General features: G+C 38.5%; 1 protein-coding gene across 1 annotated transcript; it reads left to right on the top strand.

Moving 5' to 3' along the window:
• Window positions 1-935: 935 nt before the first annotated feature.
• kif26bb (kinesin family member 26Bb) lies at window positions 936-17,249 on the top strand. The gene is made up of 15 exons (XM_053614904.1): window positions 936-1,705; window positions 1,925-2,179; window positions 2,985-3,338; window positions 5,956-6,098; window positions 6,316-6,563; window positions 7,899-8,143; window positions 8,983-9,076; window positions 9,770-10,026; window positions 10,278-10,461; window positions 10,652-10,796; window positions 10,896-11,052; window positions 11,191-14,131; window positions 15,772-15,941; window positions 16,174-16,324; window positions 16,884-17,249. Exons 1-15 carry the CDS (start codon window positions 1,670-1,672, stop codon window positions 17,081-17,083), a joined length of 5,580 nt encoding a protein of 1,859 aa, XP_053470879.1. The 5' UTR covers window positions 936-1,669; the 3' UTR covers window positions 17,084-17,249.
• The last annotated feature ends 8,928 nt before the right edge of the window (window positions 17,250-26,177 follow it).

Genomic DNA, 26,177 nt, shown 5'->3' with positions numbered 1-26,177 from the left:
AGCATCTCATACCGCATACCATGCGGTAACCAAAACAGACAAATCCAGATATAATATATTAATTTAGTATTAATTGTTGACTAATTGTTGTTAGCTAATATTTAATTAACTTCTGATTTATAAAGTACGTGTTGTTATTTTAAGATTTAAAATTCAGAGAAATGACATTATTATTATTATCTGTTATCTATTATATCTATCTGATTGCTGAATATACAGTCAGTTGTATATAATAATGCTATAATAATATATAATAATGTAGGCTACTTGTGTGTCCTGTATGGGTGTAATGAGTTGGGCTCCAGATAGTCTGTGACCCTGACCTGTATAAAGCAGATACTGAAAATGAATGAATGAATGTTAAGAATAGATAGTATATAATAGATAGATAATAGATAATAATGTAATTTCTCTGAATTTTAACTCTTAAAAAAACCCCAATGACACGTATTATAAATCAGATGTTACTTAAATATTAGCTAACAAAGTCAACAATTAATAATAAATTAATACATTATATCTGGATTTTTCTGACAAGACTCTTACAGGAGGTTTGTTGCGATTTCAGTTTCTAATAACTTTCTTTGGAATACTTTCAACACCACAGAATCTACAAAAAGTACAACAGTAGATTTGATTGAGATTAGTCTACAACAGGTGATTGACAGCAAACTGGTATGGTGGTCATATTTTCTTACCCATATCTACCTGTCGATGGGGGGCGCTATTTCTATGTGCTAATGGTTGTAGTGAAGGGCACAAGGACTCACTGTACTGAATCGATTCTTTTGAACTACCAGTTTAAGTGAATTGAAATTTCCGACTTTGCATCATCAGAGTAGCACCTAGTGACATCGTGTATTATCTACATGATTTCCAATTCAGTAATCTACATTTAAAGCTTCATATTGTCACGTTGTGTAGGTCACATAAAATAATTGAGATGATTTATAGTATGAATCTTGCATTTATGTGATAATAGAGTGATGACAAACCAAGTTCACGCTTAAACCTGTAAAAAGGAGATTAACCAAAGTTTAATTTTTAAAAGCATGCCATATAGCCACACTGTATAAAACATAATGAAAATCACAACTTGGGCAGAACCTTTGCTTTGCAAATCGAAAAGAATCGTTTAAATGAATCGATTCTGTTTGTGAATCTCCCTTCAGTATGCTATCTCACCATGCGGTAACCAAAACAGGTCCCAAGCTTCAGGTCTCCTGACAATAACTGGGTGGCACCCTTCTTCTGTACGGACTTGGAAAAGACAATGAAGGCGGAAAAACAGCGCTTCTTCTTCTTCGTTTTGTTTTGTTCACAGATTATTCACAGCTAAACAAGCTAGTCCAGGGAAATTTATTACGCCCATCAATTTAATAATTAGCCTAACACAGTTCATTTGAGTTAAGTGAAGATAAGGCGAGTCTCCGGGACTTCTCCTGGGGGGTCATGCAAGAGACTGATCACTGGAGTCTTCGAGTGAACACTTGAGTGCTTTTTTGGAGCTGGATGGAGCGCGTGCATCAAGGCACCGAGCGCAGGTCACTTTAAACACAGTTTCCGTGTTGACGCGCGTGCGGCTGCACCCACAGCCTTCTTCACATCACTCGAACTGAATAACCTACAGGTTACTGAACGGTACTTTAAAAGGGCGTCGTTGTATACAATGGGGTCTTCGGAAATAGCTCGGAAACAAAGATACGTAAGTATAAAGCTACGTGACGGGCACACGTGAATCTAACGCACCTAGTACGATAATGCGCATAAAACGCAACCACAGGTGGTGTTTCATACGGTTTTTTGTTTGTTTGTTGGTGTTGTTTAATGACGCATAAGTGCATCCAGGCATGCACAAACATGTGGCTGTCTAACTTGGCTGGAGTGATGATGTGTCCGATCTTGTGCATGTGATTGCCTCCAGCTTGCGCAGATGACCGGCACTAAGTCGCTCTCTCAGGCTCAGTTCAGCGCTGTGTGTGTCCCGCGCGCCGAGCGACTCTCTCCAGAAGGCGCAGGAGCTTCAGGAGCTTCCGGAGACTCAAAATCCCTCACGACCAAAAGCGAGAGACCGGTAACACCAGACGTGGCTCGTTTGTGTGAAGAATGCGTCGCTCGAGTGCTTGTTTTACAGGAACAAGCTCTGCGAGTGTTAAAGGATGGTCACTTTTCCCCCAGAGTAAGGACATCCCCACTATACCTACTCTCAATCGGTGTATTTGAGACACTATAACGTGAAGACATGGCTGTGCGTCACGGCTTTGCGCACACTGACAGTCCTCATACAACAGTTTCATGTGACATGGGACTGACACACACTTTGTAATTTAATCTCCATTACACATTACACGCACAGGCTAATCTCTCTCTCTCTCTCTCTCTCTCTCTCTCTCTTTTTCTCTCCCTTGCTCTCTCTCAAACGAGTTTAAATCGATTAAGCTCTGCAATAGAGCCCGTGACTTCATGTCTCCCCCCTCTCCACCTCTCATTACACAGGGAAGATGGGAAATAATGGGCGGAATATAAAAAACCCAGTTCCTACTGAGAGGATAAAATGAAAATGTAATGTATTTAAAAGACAGCGATGCACCAGTGGGCAGCATTTGTCTCAGTCAATACAGTATGTAGTAGATTAAATGGGTTAGTGGACCACTCCTTAATGTAAGCCAGTCACACTCATAACATCTTGGACTTGTAGACTCTGCATGCTTCATATGCACTAATTAAATCTGATGTCTACATTTTCTGTAGTTGTGCAAGGAAGGATGTGACTTTACATGCAGAATTCATCTTGGTTTATGACATGAATGTATTCTCTACTACACAGAATTTGCAGTTTAATTCACATGCATAAATAATAATAATAATAATAATAATAATAATAATAATAGTAATAATAATAATAATAACATTATGCATCTATGTTAAATGACAAGTTATTTATGCCACAGCCTTGCATTCTTTCCCCTCTCCTTTTACATCAGGATCCAAAACTCTCCATCCTTCTCTATGAGAGCTTGCGAGTGCCTACTTGGATTGGCCTTGCTGGTTGCTGTGACGTCTGCTTCACTCACCTGAGCCAGCTCAAGCGGGAGGCCATCCACATGCTCCTAAAGCAAAACCGGACCATCTGGCCCAATTCTCCCCCTGCCAGCGTCTCACCCGGCTACGATGCCTTGGGTTCTCACACTCTGCCTAGAGCCATCAGTGCTCGTTCTCCAAGCCCCAATAAACGGCAGAAGTTCAGCAACCCGAGAACGGAAAGCTGGGTCAGAGAACACTCGCGCTTTGAGACCCTGTGGGGTGCAAATAATGAAACATCACCTTTTGCTGACACGGTAGGTGGCTCTGTTTAAATACATTTAATCCATTTTTTTATCATTGTAAAATGCTGACTATTCGCATTGATTGCACAAATTATTAGAATATTATTTTTTAAAAATGTAGAACCCTACAACTGAGAATTTGCCTACCAGACAAGGTTCCAAGTAGAACAAACCTTTAGTTATTTCTTTAGAACCTTTTATATATAACCTCCCAACTGAAAGAACCCAGACCCTGTTTTCTAATGTTTATCCATTGCATTTCTGTGCACTTGATATGAACTATGAACCATTAACCCCAGTGTATGATGCAATCCCCGTGCATTTCGTAATGACATGTCACTTTACTTTCATTTTATGCGTGCACTGATGATGTCCAGGGCACGTGTGTGTGATTCACAACCTGCTCTAACCAGTCTCAATTAGAAACCAAGAAATTGGCTGTGTGCCTTATATAGTTACTGGCAAAGTGCTTTAGTGATTTATTCCTATCATACAGTAGCCAGTCAGAAATAAGGACATGATCAATATCATGGTAATATTTAATGACTAGTGGAATATTCATACTCTCACTGTGCAGGGCAATAAATAAAGACGAAATGGAAAGCTTTCTACAGTAATAATGTTTCTGTATAGCACTTGCTCCTGTATTGCTGATGTGGGGTGGGCTAGAGGCTCAGCTGAAGAAGTGCATGTATGTGTAACTAAATCTCACCCCTCCCAGTGGAGAAGCTAAGCGCAAAGTGAGAGTAGACAGAGGCCAAAGGAAAGAAAAAGCGAGCAGAGGGAGTATCAGTATGATGTACAGAGACCTCAGCACATCCATTCTCCCAAATGAGTCACAGGATCCCTCTCAGCAGTAACTGGCATTACAGAATGGCATTATTTTCTTGTTCGAAAAGCATGGAGCGGGCTCCCGTTTCACATAGCTGGAATACAACATCGATGAGGCATAAAGGCAGACCTTGTTATACATAGTGTTCCCCACCACTGTGTTCATGAATGTGAGTGACCATAATCAAGATCAAGCTGATCTGAGATCTGATTTGGAGAGACGGGCCACAGACTGATGTCTGAAGGGCTGAAGAGCTGACTGAAATGAAATGAAGCTCAGAGCTTTTATAGTCTTTCAGGAACAAAGGAGGATTTTATGCAGTATGTCCATCAGACAAGGGGGTGGCTAGTAAACCGCAAAGTGCAATATGGAAAAGCACAATTTTATTGTTGTGTGTTCAAATAAAATGGCAACTGCAACCAGGATGTTACTGTTTATATTTCTGAAAAGGTCATAAAGAATCAAATAAAGGATTGGGAAACATTTATTTATTTACTTACTTTGATTTTTACCTCATTTTCTCCCAATTTGGTCATTTGCCAATTCACACTCTCATTCAACCCACTCTCCTAGCGACCAACTGGGAAGGGTGAGGGCTATTACATGCTTCCTGCAAGACACGTTAAGCCAGCCAACTGGATCTTTTCAAACTGCTGCTCATGCTAAATCACAGGGAAGCACAACACACTCTGACAGTCCTGTCAGCTCATACATGTCCATCATTGGCTAATGTTACTCTGATTTACAGAGGAGTGAGTAGTGCTCACAGATGCCCATCACTGGCTAGTGTTACTGTGATTGACAGGGGAATGAGTAGTGCTCTAAAATGCCCATCATTGGCTAGTGTTACTCTGATTGACAGGGGAGTGAGTAGTGCTCTAAGATGCCATCATTGGCTAGTGTTACTCTGATTGACAGGGGAGTGAGTAGTGCTGTCCCTCCCACCCAGTCATGCTCTAAATATAAACTGGCTCCACCCAATGAACTTGTCATTGAGTGAGTAGTGGAGATAAACATCGTTTCATATTTATTGTATGTTTCTGTTTTTTTTTTTCCATTTTTTTTTCTTCATTTTTTCATGTTCATCCATAAGTTAAAAAAATACTTAGTATACGAAGAAAAAAAAAAAAACAGCATTTGTCTCTGCTATTGGGTCAATAAAAGAGTTTCACTATTTAGAAGCTGCTTTCTTTGAGAGGAAGAATGTTTCCTAACTGAGAAATACAGTTAGGTTCACTACAACCAACACTTTTTGTGATAAACACATCTGAGGAAAGGGTGTGAGCTCCCACTGGTTTCACACATCTCTACTGGCCAATCACTTATTTATTCACACCCATCTACCAGCCAATCACAGTGGATGTGGACAGGTACTGTCGGTTGGAGACAGTCCATCCACTGTGCCTTCAGTGTGTATGATTTCTTGTATAAATGGGTCACAAATCTTCAGACAGTGTCTGTAGCCACTGGCAGCCATTTTACATTCATTCCAGCATTCATGACCTCATCTAACCATATGAATCAGGTTGTGCTCCTTCTGTGATTTTGACTCAGCTCCTCTGAATGTAAACCTACATACAAAAATAAGATGGAGTGATCAAGCCTGTACAATTGTGATCATGGGCTGCCACTGTGAAAATACAGAAAAGCATTTACTTGAATATAACATTGCTGTTGTCAAAAGATAAATTCATCTGCATAAGCCTAATGTATGACTCAGACATTGTTTAATAAAAAAGAATTAAAAGAATAACTTAATATTTGAGTAGATAAATTAAGTTATGTTATATTCTGTAGGTTTCTCAGGATGGTATGAAAAAGAAAAAAGACGATGAGGCCACGGTTCTCTGCCGCTTCAGTGGTCCTTTGACATTCAACACTTCCAAAGTTGCCGCGATGCTGCCTGCTGGAACCTCTGCAGCTTTCTCTTTCATCGTCAGGTAACACAGGTGTTCTTAGCACGAGGAGAGAGGATTGTTTTTTTTTTTTTATATCAGACAGTAAATATAATTGATGATCATTGAAAATATATTAGGATGCAGAGTTAATTATTAATAATTATAAAAAACTGTTGCTGAATCCTTTATAAATGGGAGTTTGCATTGTTTCCATTTGAAGTACACTGAAACGCGATGGACTGCTGAAGTGAACTCGCAGACAAAATAGTATTAATGTGTCAACTTCTTTTAACAACACCAAACCACATGTCCCCAGGGCTGTCCAGAAGTTGCACTTGACCTCAAGAAGGAAGAAGCAGAGCTCTGATAATGATTGCTATCCCACAAACTTCTGTGGTCTTCTCCAGAAGGACCCTCCTCCTGTACCGTTAAACCTTTTACAGACTCACAGCAAGAGCAGAGAGTTACCAGAGATGGCAAAGGTACCACTGACCTGTTTTATTTGTCGTCTAAATCGCTAAAATAGAATTAAAAATGATGAGAATTAAAACGCTTGAAACTATTTAATTAATATTTAATCTATATATGGTAATATAATATTTGATATAAGATTTGATTGGATTTGATCCTGGATTTCTCACTTGTTCACATCCACACAGCCCTTAAACCTTTTACTGTCCCTTTCTCTACTTTGTGGCTTCTCCCAAGAGTAGGAAAATCGATTCAGTTTAATTGAAGCATACGCTGCTTTCACGTCTTCTAGTTCACACCGCTGGAGGATCTTCTTGAGTTTCACAGTAGATAGCTCTCACAGTAGCACCTGCTGGTGAACAGGCACTTAGTCTGGCTGCACCAAGAAAATCTGCCCGAGCAAATGGACTTTTAAATAATTCATCTCTCATAAACGTAATGTAAAAGGACACTCAGAAGACTTTTTGCTAGTCATTGAAGAAGTGCATTCAATATCAGACTCAAGTTTAGTGAGCTAGCGATTCGATCATATAATTCCTTGAGACAGGTCATCTCAGGGCTTCAGTAATGGGTAATCAATTTTTATCATCACATAGCCACTCAGGAGATCAGGAACATTACCTTTCCAGAAATCTATGAGTGACCTTCATATTTAGCTTATGGACAAAAAACCCCCCCAAAAACCCAACAAAACAAACAAACCAAAAAAAGATTGATGTATTTGTCACAGTTGTTGATTTCTTGCTTAAAAATGGAATATCAGTTTATGCTGTGATTTTTGAAAAAAAAAAAGTAATTATTACTTAGTCCATAAGTAACAAAGTAACACTTTTTTACTCCTCATTTACTTAAATTATTATAAATGCTAATATAAATAATCATGGTAACACTTTCCATGAAGGTTATATCTACAATAAACCATGAACACATACTGTATGTACTGTTATGCTATAATGTAGTGCACACATTTTTAGAATTATCTATGAAAATGCAGTATACTTCATAGCTATCGTTATGATGCATTATGAATTGTTAACATAAGTGTGAAGTGTTAATGCATTAAGTAGTGTTTAATAAATGTTATACTGTATATATCAGCAAGCCCTACTTTCTGAAATCCATTATGAGAAGATATAATGGTGATGTAGTGTGTTATAAGCACTACTTATAAAGTATTCCTTTAAAAATGAAAAAAAAAACAGTGCTGCAAACTGCAATGCCTTTTCAAAAATAGTTATGATGATGCATACAGTATAATGCCTCATTATGAGTGCATTATAATGTGTTACAAATGTATTTGTAAGTCATTATACATGTGGCCTTCATAAAAAGTGTTAACTCTTGTATTAGAAAGTTGGACTGGTTTTTCATAAACTCCACACTGGCTGACATTTATTTATGTTTTGTCATGTTTCCAGGTCAGAGTTATGCTGAGACTCAACCCGATTCTGACGGCAGACATGTCTCAGTCCCATGCCCTTAAAGTGGACCTACATAAGAAACAGGTCACAGTGTTGGATACTGTCACACAAAACCCACAGAGATCAGCATCAGGCACCACTTTCACTCCAAAGACGTTCACATTTGATGCTACTTTTGGCCCTGAGTCATCCCAGGTACTAATCACACTGTTTTTCTTACTTCTGTCAAATCATACACCTTTACCATGCAATCTTCACAATAATCATGGTCCTAATTCCCATTCTCTATTATTTTAACATAGGTTACCAGTGTGTGTGTGTGTGTGTGTGTGTGTGTGTGTGTGTGTGTTAGATTTATACTACAATTGATTTATATTCATCTCGCATGAAAACGTGGCATCAATTAAATCTGTCAAGATGCCACACCGTAAAACCGTTGCCAGCAAAGCACTTATTTACAAAGTATTTTACAAAGTACTGGAATATCTTTACAGATAATTCCTGTAATTCTATCTACAGTATATTACTGCATGTTTCCATTTTGACAGTAAAATCAATATAAATATAATTATAGTATATAATAAAACATAATCCAGTACATTTGCTAATGTGGCTCATGTAGGACACAACCGAGCTGAAGGTTAAACCTCTTGCTCAAGGACCCAACCATGGCAGCTTTGCAGTGCTGGGATGTGAACATATGAACTCAAATTCTTAACCACTGAGCCATCATAACTAACGCACAGTGGTAAGGGACATGGACAAAATTGCATAGCATGTATCAATATATTGCTCATCAACATCAAATGGAATCTGTAGCCATGAGCTAGATATGCAAATTTCAAATACTCCAAAGGTGTTATAATACTATGGGGAGTTTTACTGTATAATAGCCTACAAGTAAATCTCTTTGGAAGAGCTTCCGCTTTGTACTTTAGTGCAATCGATTCAGACTAGGATAGAAAAGAAAAAAAAACAAACAAACCCGAATTCTTTTGCACAAACTACATTAACTCATTTAATATTTTCACTAGGCAAAGGTCTGTGAGAAGAGTTTGTATGAGGTTCTCCAGTCTGTTGTTGCTGGAGCAGATGGCTGCATCTTATGTTTTGGACAAACCAAAGTGGGTATGTGTAAATGTGTATACTACTGTATATTAAAGCCTGCTGCTGAAAGCTGTATTTAGTAGAAAAGTATTGCTCTTCTCTCTGCCTTGCATCTAGATCTTTAACTTTTTCATTTTCCCACTTAAAGCTAAATTAATAAATTATACAGAGCAAAAACACAGTATAGTGTTTTAGACCACTATGCGCCAATTACTTTATCAGCACATAGAGGCTGAGATTCAACTCTGAAAATGTCAGTGGTAGTGACTTGGAGTGATGCTTAATGGATGTGCATTAATGTTGTCCTCTCTTTAGTGGGGTCTCTATATTGGAGGTCATCGTGGTCTATCCACTTAGAGGGTTATTAATAGTTATCCACCTAAAATCATGAATACAATTCTTCCTTGCAGCAACCTTGGAGAATTACATCACTGGCTATTAACTAATTGAATTTGCAGCCTATCAGTCATGATTCCTGGCACAGAGACAGAAGTTATAAATCTTTTAAAGCAGATTGCAGTTATGTTTGGCTAATGGTGGCTTGCATTTTTATTGGAGATGACATTCTAGGAACATATTTTACATCATATGTAAATTGATATTGAATTGAATTGAATTAATAATAATTGAATTGACACAGCTGTGACACAAACATACTTGTATATTCTGTTTTCTCCTTATATCTTTCCTGATCACTCTATTTGTTATTTACAGGAACATCTTACACAATGATTGGATGTGATGATGGGACACCAAACCTTGGGATTATCCCTTGTGCCATTTCTTGGCTTTTCAAGCTCATTAACAAGAAGAAGGACAAGACATGGGCAAACATCTCGGTATCTGTGTCAGCTGTTGAGGTGTGCGGGGAGACTGAAGTGATCAAGGATTTACTGTCTGGTTTTGAGGCTGGTGATCACACCCATAAGCCAAATGTTTACCTCCAGGAGGACCCTGTTTGTGGAATACAGGTAAGGCTTGTGGAATACAGGTAAGATGCAGTTTTGAGACCCGGATATGTCAACTGAAAAGATTATTAAGAGATAACATATGGTAGAGCGGCAACAAACGGCCAAATAAATGCATTATTCATTGACTATGTCATATGTGAATATTTATAAGGAAGCAAAAATCATGTTGAATAAATCAAATCCTCATTAATATTATAATTCAGACATTATAATTGTGTTAATTAAAATTTCATGTCAAAATTTCCTTTTAGCTTTACAACAACAGGGTGGTAAGTGCTCCTACAGCAGAAAGAGCAGCCTGCCTATTGGATACCGCCTTAGCATCTCGCAACAAAGGCATGGCAGGGTGCAGAGGGACTTTTCATCATCACTGCCATATGTTCTACACTCTGCATGTCTGCCAAAAACACATAGAGAGCAGCCCCACATCTGGGAGTAAGTAGCACTGATTCTATTGATTTCTATTGATTCTATGTCTGATGTGTCTGATTCTGATATCATGCTTTCTGTGACCAAAATAATGCAATAAATGCATATCTACGCCATATATAATTTATAAAATAAAATAAATGGGTTTGGTTTTAGCCATTCTATTGTTGTTGTGTCACTCTAAACTCTTCCTCAGTGTATGTAGAACAAAGCAAGCTGAGCCTAATTGACTTAGGAAGCTGTACCAGAGAGAGAAGTAAGAACAACACAGAGGTCTGTCTTCTTGACCTGGGCAATGTTATTATGGCCAAGATAAATGGGCACAAACATGTCCCTAACAAGTACGTCAGTAAAATATTTTAGTTACACACTGACATCAAATATGTGTATGGAAAATCTGGATATGAGCATTGTCACATTGGGGTTTTTTTTTTTAACAGGGGGAGTAAACTGGCCATGCTCATGCAAGACTCTCTTGGAAATGTAAACTGCCACACAACGATTGTAGCCCATGTCTCCACCTCTCATGAAGACCTGTCTGAAACTCTGTGCACCATCCAGATTGTCTCTCGCATTCGAAGATTACAAAGGATCAGAGTGTGTCTTTTAAGCTTTTATGAGATTTAAATACAAGCATTTATTGCTTATGATAAAAGCAGTTAATTCTATGTATGATTGAGACAGTCCTCTTAAATCAACAAAAGATACTGAGTGATCTTTTTTTCCCATTATTAGAAACAAACCTGCAGCTCACCTGGATCAAGAAGCTTGGGCAAAGAAAAAAAAGCAAACGACTCCTCTAAGCTAAGAGCGTTTCGCTATGCAGGTTCATTGGAACATACTTTTTCGTTGCCTCACCTCTTTGACGATCTAGGAGACTATTCCGAGAGTGATAAGTCATGCGACACTGTGTTCTGTGTGGATCCAAAAGGTGTCCTTCATGATAATAAAGGAGTCAGAGGGAATCAAGAGTTTGTGCCAATAATTCCATCTTTGCAAAGGAACAAGGCAGACTTAAAAAGCTCTTTCTCTATAAAGCACAGTGATATCATACAGTCGAATCAAAATTCAAAAGAAATGAAAAAACTTCCTGCTCAACAAAATTCTAGTACTCCTGATTTGGAGTGTTTCAAGTGCAACACCTTTGCTGAACTACAGAATCGACTGGGATGTATTGATGAAAGTGAAATGGTGGGCTTGCATTCTTGCAAGATACAGCCTGCAAATGCTATCGTTAAATCTGAACCTCTCTCAAGCAAAGTTGTGAAGATACCAGCTGAAAAGCCAGAGATTCAACAATTTCCATGTAAAAAACAGGCTAATAACCAGGAACAAGGACAACCTACTCAGAGAGATGCCTTTATGAAGGACATTAAGGAAATACCTTGTGAGTATAGTGGTCAAGACAAAATTACTCAAAATATTCTCCCATGCTCACCCAGATTTCGCATGTCTAGTAGCTCTGTGCAATGTGAACAAGTCACTGAATCCCAAAGCCTTACTAAAACAATGGACACGACTCCTTCTGTACCTTTTCCAGTGGAAGGGCTGTCATCTGATAAGTCCACATTGCCCCCCAAGATTCGGATACCTCCTGTGGGCAAAAGCTCATCCTCCCCGTCTACTGCCCTAGGGACCCCAGTTTCTTTCCCTATTACCCGATGTGAAGTTATTCCACAGTTTCCTATAGAGAACCAAGGAGAGAAAGCAACCATCACTGTAACAGTTCAGCAGCCACTGGATTTGAATGGACATGATGAACTTATATATTCTGTGGTTAAGGAAGTGGAGGTCAATAGCCCAGTTAATAAAGGCAAGGCTGCAAAAATAGCAAATATTGCTGAGCTTGATTCTCTTAAGAACTTGCCACTAGGGTCTCAGCCTGTGAAGATCATTGGCAATATTGGAAAGGAACAAACTGCTGTTGATTCTGTATCCGAAGTTCAGGCTTTAAATACAATTGGTAAGACATCATCAGATTTATCTGCAGGCAAGACCATTTCTATGGGTCAAAACCATGCTGTCAACTTAAAGACTGATAATAATCCCTCTCAACTTGACGTTAGGTCAAAGGAATCCCAGTCTAAGACTGTCACAGAGGTGGCCAAAACTGATTTTGGCTCCACTTCCCAATATGAGGTCTCAGGGTTCGAGGAGTATGCATTTGAGATGGCAGCAGAGCAAGAACGTGTTAAGAGAAAGTGTAACCAAAGTAGTGGGCAGCTTTGTTGTGAGTTCAAAGACAAGATTTCTCCAACAAATCAGACGAAATTAGAATATTTTCCGATGAAACCAGAAGAAAATCTAGTCAGTAGTTATTCAACTTATGACACAAGCAGTCTTACAAGAGCTTGGCTTGGTACTGACAAACAGCATGCCTGTAAGGACCCCCTTTATCCCTGTACAAGCTGGAAAAATGAGACGTCATATGATCCAAAAGCAACGCTAGAAAAAAAAAATTATGTTGCGAAACCAAGTCTTGTAGAATGGGCAAAATATAGTAAATCAATGCCTTCAGTGCCAAGATCAGATAACAACAGTCCTAAGATAAACATAAAACATGTGCAGCCTACTATGACCCAGACAAACTCAGAGAATCAGCTCAAAACTGCAAGACCCAAATCCCCTATTGATGAGAGCACTAAGCTATTTAGTGCAAAATTGGAGCAGCTAACAAACAGAAGCCGATCCCTAAGTAGACCACATGTAGAGTGTGTTGCTGTACAGCCTTTTGAGCAGAGCAATGCTGTGTTCATTCAGGGTTCTTCAAGGAGTATGGAGGGCAATTGTACCCCACCAAGGGTCAACAGACATCTTGAAAAGCAAAATTGCCAGGATTTGGGTTCTAAAGGACGTTTGGAAGGACAATATGCATTAGCTCATGCCAAAAGCACTGCCTATCCTGGTTTGCTGACAGTTTCTGAAGCAGATATCCTCACTTTGTCTCAGGCTAATCATAGTCTTAGAAGAGTTCCAAGGTTTTTCCCACTTTATGATGTTGATGAACATGACACTACTCAGCCTTGCAAATATAGTCAGCCCAATATGTCAAGTGTAAACAAGGTTTTGTCTAGCCCAGCAGTTCACACGTTGTCTGGAACAGCCCCCAATACATGTGTATCACCAAAATCTAACAGACGCTCAATAAATAGAAGCTCAAGTCTGACATCTGATGGATTTTCCAGAAAACAAATCTCATGGTCATCCCAGTCTTTATCCCGAAAGCAGGTGAAAGCGTCTATCTCCTCCAAATATCCAAGCAAAATATTGAATGGACGGGTTGAGTTTCTTAGAGCAAGTGAGGACTCTCTCTCTAGCTCTAGCCAAGGTAGCTCAGATATCGACGATCTTGAGGAGTCAAAAAGAAAAATGAAACTGTTGAGCCACACCTTACCTTCCCCATACAGTAGGATTACAGCGCCACGTAAACCAAACAATTGTAGTGGACATGCCAGTGATAACACAAGTGTTCTGAGTGGGGAGCTTCCTCCTGCCATGTATAAGACTGCATTGCTGTACAATCGCAACAGTATGGTCAGCAGTGGTTATGAAAGCCTGAAGAGGGACAGTGAAACCACATATAGTAGTACTTCAATACATGACTCAATCAGCGATCAGAGCTGCTTCTACAGTACTCTAAAGGATGCCAGAATTTCCAAGAAAAGAAACAACACAGGTAAGTCATCTATCAGGCAAAATCTTTATAGATACAGTGCATCCGGAAAGTATTCCTTAACATTCTAAAAACAATACCCCATAATGACAACATGAAAGAAGTTTGTTTGAAATCTTTGCAAATTTATTAAAAATAAAAAACAAAAAAAGCACATGTACATAAGTATTCACAGCCTTTGCCATGACACTCAAAATTGAGCTCAGGTGCATCCTGTTTTCACTGATCATCCTTGAGATGTTTCTACAACTTGATTGGAGTACACCTGTGGTAAATTCAGATGATTGGACATGATTTGGAAAGGCACACACCTGACTATATAAGGTCCCAGAGTTAACAATGCATGTCAGAGCACAAACCAAGTCATGAAGTCCAAGGAATTGTCTGTAGACCTCCGAGAGAGGATTGTATCAAGGCACAGATCTGGGGAAAGGTACAGAAACATTTCTGCAGCATTGAAAGTCCCAGTGAGCACAGTGGCCTCCATCATCCGTAAATGGAAGAAGTTTGGAACCAGCAGGACTCATCCTAGAGCTGGCCGCCCGGCCAAACTGAGCGATCGGGGGAGAAGGGCCTTAGTCAGGGAGGTGACCAAAAACCCGTTGGTCACTCTGACAGAGCTCCAGCGTGTCTCTGTGGAGAGAGGAGAACCTTCCAGAAGAACAACCATCTCTGCAGCACTCCACCAATCAGGCCTGTATGGTAAAGTGGCCAGACGGAAGCCACTCAGTAAAAGGCACATGACAGCCCGCCTGGAGTTTGCCAAAAGGCACCTGAAGGACTCTCAGACCATGATGAAACAAAGATTGAACTTTTTGGCCTGAATGGCAAGCGTCATGTCTGGAGGAAACCAGGCATCAGTCATCACCTGGCCAATACCATCCCTACAGTGAAGCATGGTCGTGGCAGCGTCATGCTGTGGGGATGTTTTTCAGTGGCAGGAACTGGGAGACTAGTCAGGATCGAGGGAAAGATGAATGCAGCAATGTACAGAGACATCCTTGATGAAAACCTGCTCCAGAGCGCTCTGGACCTCAGACTGGTATGAAGGTTCATCTTCCAACAGGACAACGACCCTAAGCGCACAGCCAAGATAACAAAGGCGTGGCTACAGGACAACTCTGTGAATGTCCTTGAGTGGCCCAGCCAGAGCCCAGACTTGAATCCGACTGAACATCTCTGGAGAGATCTGAAAATGGCTGTGCACCGATGCTCCCCATCCAATCTGATGGAGCTTGAGAGGTCCTGCAAAGAAGAATGGGAGAAACTGCCCAAAAATAGGTGTGCCAAGCTTGTAGCATCATTCTCAAAAAGACTTGAGGCTGTAATTGGTGCGAAATGTGCTTCAACAAAGTATCGAGCAAAGGCTGTGAATACTTATGTACATTCTGCTTTTTTTGTTTTTTATTTTTAATAAATTTGCAAAGATTTCAAACAAACTTCTTTCATGTTGTCATTATGGGGTATTGTTTTTAGAATGTTGAGGAAAATAATGAATTTAATCCATTTTGGAATAAGGCTGTAACATAACAAAATGTGGAAAAAGTGAAGCACTGTAAATCATTTTTATTTTAAATGTTAATTAACACCTTTTTCACCACTAATTCTCAGTTATTTGTTAACACTGATATTTTTGTTTACAGTATCCCATCAAAGACATCCATCACAGGACACCCTCTCATCTTTAAGAAGGTCTGTGAGTGGGTCCAAAATACACTGGGTAGATCGTGGTACCACAGATGCATATGAAATTAAAGTTTATGAGATCGACAGTGTGGATAGTTTGCAGAGGAGAGGAAAGGCAGGGAACAAGGTAATATCTAAAAATACTGTAAATATATAAAGTTGTCATTTGGTGGATCTGTGGATCCATCCACATCCCTCCTTAGTTGTTACAGTATGTTATAATACTGGTCCCTATACCACTACCCGTGAAGGTAATAATGAATTAGCTATATGGGCACATTGGAATTTCAGTTCAAATTTGGCATACATTCATAGTCTTGGCTGTGGTTAATGGGACTTTATTTTGGCCATATTGTCAGAGTGTTGTCTGCTTCAGTGCCAAGCTGAAATTCCTGGAGCATCGACAACAAAGGATTGCAGAGATGAGGGCCAAGTACAACACCCTAAAGAGAGAGCTGGAACTAGCCAAACAGCATCTGATGGTGGATCCAGAGAAATGGACCCATGAATGTGAGTGACAAAAGTAAATTTATAATGTTTTACTTTGGTCATTGCTCTTTTACAAGTTTTGCCCAGAAACACACTGATTTTTCAAGACAGTTTGTTTCAATTAGCATTATGATGTAAAATATTTAGACATGGATCACCATTCCAGTAAAGTTCCTAATTTTTTTAAAAAAAACTCTGTCTTGGACCAGTATGTGTTTTAATATTAGTTGTATAATGATACCATGAAACAAGGCATTATAGTTTTATGACATGCTTTATGACTAATGTCTTTTTTCCCTTACATATAAAGTAGAGCACACTGATAGTTTGAAATGGGCAATATTCCATCAATTTTTCCTCAGTCCTTTGTAACAAAGTTATCATACAAACCATTTTATACCAAATTAAAGAGTCAATTTGACATGCTAAAGTATCAACAAAATGGAAATACTTTAGCACATCAAATTGACTCTTTCATTTGGTTACTAATTACTAAGTATTATAACAGACTGTTGTAGATAATATAAAAAGCAAGTGCTGTACAATTTTCAATAATTAATTTCTGCTCTGGTTATCACAGTTGACCTCTGGCAGACATTTGAAGTAGATTCTTTGGAGCACTTAGAGGCCCTTGAGCTGGTCACACGGCGTCTGGAGTGCCAAGTCTTCCGCTGCAAGGCGCATGTCATGATGGTAACCAGTTTTGATGTGTCACCAAAGCGAAGACAGAAGAAGAAGTACCGATCACCTGTCAATTATAAGGGGTTCATAGGAATGTAGCATACCAAGAGTTTAAATTAATTTGACCTTTTACTTTTAATGATGTACAAAATGCTAGTTTCATATAGTGTGTACATTAACTGTGGTTCTATGAATGCTGGATAACTGCCAACATTGAAACTATCAGGTGAGAAATACAGCTCCTTCTATGCATGTGCATGCATTCAAGGACCTTCCTGTAATGATGTATGATGTAGTATTTGCAATAAATACCTGTACCTCTGTCATGCAGCCATCTTTCCCTGAAACCTTCTCTTCAAGCCAATAACTGTATAAATAGAACCAGAGTTACGTATTGTATGTAACTGGCATGCTATTTCACCCTTCCTAACCACAGCAACAATGTCATGAGGAACTGGACTGTCAAGTCTGCCCTGAAAGGTGCTCAGAGATGGCCATCATAGTCACAGTACTGAAATGAGCAAAGATAACCTTGTTGAACCTGTTGAAGGTGTATGGTAATATCGAGTAGCAATAAGACAGACTTCCTGGAGCAGCCCACCTAATTAATGCCCATTAGAAAGGACTACAACTTTTAGAGGTGCACTTATTGGGGGGCCGGAGCATGCAGCCCAACAAGTGTTTTAGCTAAAGTGATCCCAAGCAAAATAGAGAGCAGGCCATTTCAAGACATCATGGGCTCATTAAAGATGGAGGTCTTTCACTCCTTTTCGAGACCACACTGCTGTCTTGCAGTCCCTGAAGAAAAAAGCCAGGTTCTTGGCAGTTGGGCTGGGTTCACACAATGCGGTAAACATCACTTGCAGAACAGCTCCCACCTAATGGCATAAAAAACCTGTGTGCTAGGGGCTCTTGTGTACAGGAGTGTTTCCTGGACTGCTCGGTTGCAGTCCTCAGTCGGTGATTCAGTACAAAGGCTAGACCCACAGACAAATGCCATATTTTGCTGTCTATTATTAACAGCAGATTTGCTCATGGAGGAAAATGCCAGGAAGTGCTGACCACTAGTGAGAAAAGTAGTGGAAACTAAGCTCTTGCTCAACACTTCAGGGACACAAACAGGACTCTGTGGCCTAGTTGCTGAGTTCTGAACAGAGTAACAAGAATCAGCAATTGAGGAAGAATGGCATAGGTATGTTGTGTGCAGTGGTTGGCCAAAGTATCCTATACTAGCAGGTTGTTCAGTTTTTCAGAGGAAAACCACACTCTGTAATGGTTACCTTGGTGAAGAGGTCCACCTATACCTTGCCAAAAATTTCCCAGATCTGGGCTAACACTTCTGGGTGCAGACACTACTCTCCTGGACAGTGTACCTGCTGCATTATTGTACAGTCCTGGCAGATGAATTGGTCTCAGTGAGGTTAGTTGTGGATGGACCCACCTGAGGAGATTCTCTTCAAGGTGTTGAGAGACATTTGACCTTGTGCCATCCTAATGGTTGATATAGCTGATGTCACAACATTGCCTGAGCTGACCAATATGTGGCAACATCTCAGAAGCAATAAGAACTCAAGGGCCGTATGGCTCTTCCTCAATTCCAGTTGGTTTATGTGTTTTTACTAGAGATGCACTGATACTAAATTTCTCAGCCAATACCGATAACCGATTATTCAGAGTGATATGGGTCGATACCGATAACCGATACCGATAGTTCTGCATTTTATGCCTTCTTTTAAATTATATAATAATAATAATTATTAATAATAATTAATTCCACAGTTCTGTAGGAAATGCAAATAAAAGCTTTAATCTCTCCATTTGAACAAGTTGTTTCACAGTAACTGGTCTCATAAACAGAAAACTTACTCAAATTAACATTAACACATGAACTAAATTCTCACGATTAAAGTAAGATTTCTTAATTTATTGAATGTTATTAATTCATTTTAACATTGACTGAATTCTAAAAAAAAACAACAACCTCCTATCAGTCTCACATTCACTCACCACAAACAAAAGCATTTGTGCTTCATCACTGAACATCAAACTGGTAATATATAATATCAACTTTTTTTATATATTAACATTAACTGGATATGAAACATACTACTCTACATTATATTTTTTCTGTGCAATATATACTTTTTTGTCAACTCATCTTTATTTAAATCTTTCAACAGTGTACTGGGAGTTTAATTCAGCGCGAGCAGCGTGGCAAATTTAAAAAAAAATTTTTGACTCGACGCCAAAACTCCCGCTTCACCGCTGATCACTTCCGGTATAAAATTTTAGCAGTGCAGAGATTACTGAGATTACAAACTGCAGTTTTGTCGTCATTCCACACAAGAGACATCATCTTTACACACAGCACGAAATCAATGTGTTTTCCCGCCCTCTTTTGATTGACAGGATATAATCGGCCCTGATCATCGGATGTTTTTAAACGATTGGCTGATGGCCCATAGCGTGAAAAATAGCCTTTATCAGCCGATACATCAGTGCATCTCTAGTTTTTACCTTACAAAAAGGGACCACATATCCACCATTTCCTTGTGGCACCACACCACTTCCCAGCCTATAACAAAGGCATCTGTAGCAATTATCTCTCACCAATGGGCAGACACTGCATCCTTGAGAGCATACTGTATAATAAGGCAACTTGCATAAAGTTGGTGCACAGCTTCCAGAGAAAGAAGAAAGGAAAAATGAAAGATGGCTGTATGAAGGCTGTATTAATTGCAAGTACTTCATCATAAGTATGTGACTTTATGGAACATCTCAGCATATGCGCATATGCACAAGGAAGTATCCAGGCGTTTCTTACTGCAAGTTAGGTGGGGTAAAATAGAAGAGAAATGAAACCATCTTATATGCCTCTAAGGCAGGGGTTCCCAAACTATTTATTTACAAATGGGGTCACGAGAGAAACTTATCATCTCTTCTTCCATTCAATAATTTTACAGTTTAATATTAGAAATACCAATGACCGATACTGTGTGCTAATATTTTGAAATGTTACTGGGAGTCATATTCAAACAAGACACATTAACATGAATAAGGTACATGTTATTTTAGTCTTCTTCACTATCCTGACATGCATCACTGGCGTAGTTCAGCAATAAAAATGGACAAATTTCCCTGTCCATCTATCTCTGCTAAACAAACTAACATTGGCTCTCAAATCCCATACTTACGTACTATTCTAGAGCACTTTTGAATAGTAACACTGACCAGGTTTCCTATTACAGTTTTTGAAGTTTGGATTTTAAAAACCTCACATGTGGCCTTTGAACCTACTGAAAGGTCTGTTTTATGTACCAGTATTCTGGATTTTCTAGATTAGCAAATACCTTTGAACGTAAGGTTAAGAGTTTTTGATTTGAGATGTTGATCATGATAACAGTCATGATGACAGCTGAAAATTTAAAGACACAGTGCTAGTCAGTGTGTTTAACATAGCTTTGCATGAAAACGCAAAAAGGTTTTACAGTTTTGCTTCTGCAAGTGCATGCAAAGTAATGTGCCACGTATAAACCAGAGTCCTCAGGCCATATTACATGACCCTGGCATGGATTACTTTCCTCTAACAACAATAATTCCCGCTAGAGTGGTAAGTCAGAGCAAGAAATAATCATTTGATTTTTAGTCACTTATGATACACATACGTATGTTACAAACAAAAAATGTTCAAATGTTACTATAGTCCTAAACCCTCAATCAAAGATTAAAGAAAGTCAAAGCTTGGGGTCACAGAAAATTTATAATGTCCTTTTGGGGTCATTTCACCAGCCCTCTGAAAACAAAAATGTTTGGGAACCTCTGCTCTAAAGTACCACTAATGTATGTAGCTATTACACACTGCTGCTGGTCATGTCAGACTTGAAAACAAATGGCCACTTTGGCGACAGCTAATGCTTGGATACAGGTCAAAGCAACATATTGGAGAGCAGAGATACAAATGACCCTGGCAGATGGAGGTCCTAAATCAAGCTGGCCAATAAAACCAGTTTACAAATGCCTTTGCTCCTAATTTGCTTCCCCAACCATGCAAACAACATCCCAAATGCATCACTTTGAAAATTTATCTTCATATATCATATATATGTATGTTTAAAAAAAAAAATCTAGTTTGTAGTAAGGTTTTTTATGTGGTAATACAAATGTTTTCCAACTGGTCATATTAGTTCATACATATTTATTTGCAGTGGTCTTATTTACAGTGCCCTCAACTAATATTGGCACCCTTTCTAAATATGAGCAAAGAAGGCCGTGAAAATTTGTATTATTGTTTAACCTTTTGATCTTTTGTTAAAAAAAATTCACAAAAATACATGGCAAGGGATCTGAGATCATTCCTCCATACAGAATCTCTCCAGATCCTTCAAATTTCGAGGTCCATGCTGGTGGACTCTCTTCTTCAGTTCACCCCACAGGTTTTCCATGGGGTTCATGGGACTGGGATGGCCATGGCAGGACCTTGATTTTGTGGTCAGTAAACCATTTTTGTGTTGATTTTGATGTATGTTTTGGATCATTGTCCTGCTGGAAGATCCAAACATATTTGATAGAGTCCATGATGCCATGTATCCTAAGAAAATGTCCAGGTCCTCTGGCAGAAAAACACACCCATAACATTAAAGAGCCAACATATTTTTAAAATGTGGACACGAGGTACTTTAGCATATGGCTGCCTCTCTGTGTGTGCCAAAACCACCTCTGATGTTTATTGCCAAAAAGCTCTATTTTGGTTGAACCCGATCCCCTATGAAGTTCCAGTAGTGTCTGGCAAACTGAAGATGCTTGAGTTCCAAACAACTTGTGGTGATGTTGGTGACTTCGGATTGTAGTTTTGGAGACTTTCTGACCCCAAGACTAATTAACTTCTGCAATTCTCCAGCTGTGATCCTTGGAGATTTTTTGGCCACTCAAACCATCCTGTTCACAGTGTGTTAAGACAATATAGACACACGTCCAATTCCAGGTTGATTCATAACATTTCCAGTTGACTGGAACTTCTTAATTATTGCCCTGATGGTGGAAATGGGCATTTTCAATGCTTGTACTATTTTCTTATAGCCACTTCCCATTTTGTGAAGCCCAACAACCTTTTGCTGCACATCACAGCTATATTCCATGGTCTTAAACGTTGTTATGAATGAGTAAGGGAATTAGGCCTATGTGTTACCTCATATTTATAAACATTTGAAACACCTATGTCACCCAGGTGTACTAAAAAAATTTAAAATATCTACATATATAATGTATATATGGGAATATACTCCAAATATATTTTCTCATATGAATTCATAGGGGTGCCAATAATTGTGGCACACCTATATTTAACAAAGATATTTTTGAATAATCCTGTGTTGTGTTGGCAATTGTTTGATATCTATGAGAGAAGAGTATTTTTGTGAATTGTTTTAACAAAAAATCAAAAAGTTAAACAATTTTTCACAGCTTTCTTTGTTCATATTTACCAATGGTGCCAATATTAGTGGAGGGCACTGTATATAAAAATTTAATCAGTATATAATATGGGAACTGTACTGATCCTCATGAAGTTCTCACAAATATACACTAACAAATAACCTTATACTGTTTGTAGGATACTTCACACTGTAATTAAACATACTCATTTTGCTTACTACATATAGTATTCATCATTAATTTTAATGCTTTTAATACAATTTCTTCATGCACTCATTTATTTAGCACTTTACAACAGATTTGTTCATCCATCCATCCATTTTCTATACCGCTTATCCTGCTGGGTCGCGGGGAACCTGGAGCCTGTCCCAGGGAGCATGGGGCACAAGGCGGGGTGCCAGTCCATTGCAGGGCACAATCGCATACACATTCACACACCCATTCATACACTATGGACACTTTGGACATGCCAATCAGCCTACCATGCATGTCTTTGGACTGGGGGAGGAAACTGGAATACTCGGAGGAAACCCCCGCAACACGGGGAGAACATGCAATCTCTGCACACACAGGGCCACGGTGGGAATCGAACCCCTGACCCTGGTCGACTGCTCTCAAGAAGATAAAATTGATTCATAAAGATGTCTCATAATTGTTGTCATTTCTGGCCAGTTGCTTCTTGTGTGAGGTGTGAGGCAAATGTGGTAACCACTAAGCCACCATGCGCCCCTATAATGGATTTGTGTAGTGTTTAATTATTTTTTTTAAAACAAATTTACTGTGAATTTTTTTTTAAATAATAAAACTGGAATGTCATCACATACTGTGAAAAATATATTTCAAGGTCACTGTAAACTGTAATGCACAAAGTGACTCACCTAACCAGCCCGTTATCCTGTCAGAAAGAATATGTCTCATCTAAGATAAAACAGGGAAAGCAGCTCTGTGTAGTCATACTCAGTAAGACCTCAGAATTCCTTTTTCCAGGGTAGTGTTTTGTTTCTTTTTCTGCTCCAGTTCCTACATTTGAGCTGATAACAGATTTAATTCCACTCTAAGATGTAAATGCACAGTAGATAGGGAAATGCTATCTGCATATACTATCTACTATCATACTATTTTCATTTATTTTTATTTATTTATTTTATAATCTATAGAAACAAATACTTGGAGAAAGATTATGTATTGCAGGCTTTTAACTGTTAATTGTGCACCTTTTGACTTAATTTTTTTTTGTATGTAAGTGCATAAAGCTTCATTTATTTAATTAATGTAAAACAGTGTATTATTCTTGATTTAATTATTATTATTATTATTTACATATGCATATATTTTTTTTCTTTACATACTCTTTTCTTTACATTCTTTACATACAGTCTACAGAACCCAATTGTTGCCTCTGAGTATTTTCTTGGGGTATAAATGAGGTTTCAGACATGCAATCACTAAGGGGAAAACCAAAGAACACAAAAGAGATATATAGTTGTTGACCTGCACAAATCAGGTAATGGATAATATAAATACATTTAAAAAAGTTACCAGGGAATACTATCAGGGCCATAATAAGTAAAAAAAAAAAAGAAAGTCTGGAACAGTTGGACTAAGACAAAGGAGGAGCAGTCTTCCCTATACACACTGATGAAGATGTGCAAATTTAAGAATATTATAGAGCTTGAAATGCTCTGTATGAAATCCAAGATGTCTCTACTAGTGTCTCCAACCTTAGACATTAGAAGAAGAGGCTCAGTACTGTTATTTTCAGCACCAAATAGCCTATTAATTGTAGGGTCTTGAAAATCACACCATGGTAAAACTGTGTTATCAAAAAATACAGAGTCTATAAAGTGTGTGATTCATTTTATATACTCATTTGTTTCATTCATGAGGGGGTGCCAGTATAGGTGTTTCTATATTTCTATAGAAAACATCTATAGAATATATAGATATATCTACAGAAATATCTATAGGTCTTTCTGTATTTCTCTTTTTTTATACTTATTAAAAAGAACAAAAGAATTTTATGTTACCGGTAGATGAAGACTGATTCAGAATAAGGGAGACACAATGACATAACCAGTACTTGTGGAAGGTAAGAACATTTTACTTCATTAACCTGGATATTCATATTGTTTAAAGATAATGTGGATAATGTGTTATCCAGAACGTGTTATGAGGTTCAGAACAAAGTGTGCAGCTTATCCACGCCCACTCACAAACCTGTCGTCCAACATGGTGGACGAATCTGTAATGAGTGCTCAGAAGAAGATATGGCTTTCCTGAAATTGCAGTTAGTAACCCATGTAGTTATATTCAATAATCACTTTTATAAGAAAGATGATTAGTCCCTATTTTATAATTACTGCTTCTGTAAATACTATGTAGTTTGTGAAAAGTAACTCTCCTTACAGTGCTTAAGTACATGGTTCACTGTAATGGTACTCTTTTGAGTATAATCAAATCATATTACTTTTACTTGATTTATTATTTTATTTTTTATATATATTTTTTTCCAAATAAAATATTAAACTTTGCTACAATTATTTTTGATTACTGCTACAAAGTAAAACAAGTAGAACTCAACACACCAACAGACAAGTCTAGTTCTTCTTGTTACCAAATTTTATGCCAGAAATACCCTTAAAATATAATTCAGGAAGGAAGCTATTGAAGAAAATCCAAACAGTGGCCCTGTTTGAATCAATTCCAAAATCGAATCAGTTCATCTACTGGTTACAATGATAATTCCATATAAATCCTACAGACATTCAAGCACTCGTTCTTGAGATATCGTGCTAACGGGAATCTCTGGTGGATGCACGGATGAATGGATTATTATTGTGCATTTAATAATGAATAATGCATTAATACTGCAGACTGTAAGACACTTAAGTGAGACAGTATGTGCTTTTAGTTAAATAATTAAAATTGCAAAGCCAATCAAATCAAAGCAATCGCCTGAACAAATTCTACACTTCATGTACCAAATGCTTAGTCAACAGTGAAACAGTGGAGATGCCAAATATATCAGGCTCCTTCAGTTTTTAAATGTTTATTTATTTTTTAAAAATTATTATTAAGAAAACAAAGGGGAAAGAAAAAAAGAGAAAGGAAGTTAAAAAAAAAATTATGCAGATGTACATATACTTATCCGTAAATCAAAAAGCACCCTTTTGCAACAGGAAAAAAACAAACACTTAGGAAACACACACACACACACACACACACACACACACACAAATAAACAAAAGCTATACACCTACAGTATATTCATACATATTCACAAATATTTCTAAATATATATTTACCCCTCACACTCTCAAGAACGTCTGGTTTACTCATGTAACCCTGTTCCATGAGAAGGGAACAAGACGTTGCGTGAGCTTCATGCCGTGGGAAGCGCTCTTGCGCACGAACTGTATCTGAAGCTTGTGTAACATTATGCCTATTTATAGGCCTGCTGTGATCAGGTGACATTGCAATTAAGTGAATCGCATGATATAAAACCAGCACCTGTGAACCGCGCTGTCAGCCTCTATTATTTAAAGCGAAGACACAATTCACAGACATGCATCAGTATGACAAAGCTATGCAACGTTCAGTTCCCTTTGAAAGGGAACATTTGTGTTACGCATGTAAGCCTGTTCCCTGAGAAGTGAACGAAAGCTAATTGCGTGAGCTCCACGCTGTGGGAACGAGAATACCCACTCCATCATACTGAGTACAAGGCCTGTACAAAAGGTCACTGCAAGACACTTGAGCCCGA

Source organism: Ictalurus furcatus, chromosome 25 (genome assembly GCF_023375685.1).
Source record: "Ictalurus furcatus strain D&B chromosome 25, Billie_1.0, whole genome shotgun sequence".
Taxonomy (NCBI): domain Eukaryota; kingdom Metazoa; phylum Chordata; class Actinopteri; order Siluriformes; family Ictaluridae; genus Ictalurus; species Ictalurus furcatus.
The sequence above is the reverse complement of the archived record's forward strand: the minus strand, read 5'-3'. Positions and strand labels throughout refer to the sequence as shown.

What these genes read in the sequence shown, in the direction of transcription:
- kif26bb (XM_053614904.1), top strand. Translation starts at nt 1,670, where the DNA reads ATGGGGTCTTCGGAAATAGCTCGGAAACAAAGATAC. An exon ending in ACTGACCTGTTTTATTTGTC is followed by an intron (nt 6,564 to 7,898) that starts GTCTAAATCGCT and finishes CTGGTTTTTCAT; the next exon opens with AAACTCCACACTGGCTGACA. An exon ending in GAGCAGCCCCACATCTGGGA is followed by an intron (nt 10,462 to 10,651) that starts GTAAGTAGCACT and finishes ACTCTTCCTCAG; the next exon opens with TGTATGTAGAACAAAGCAAG.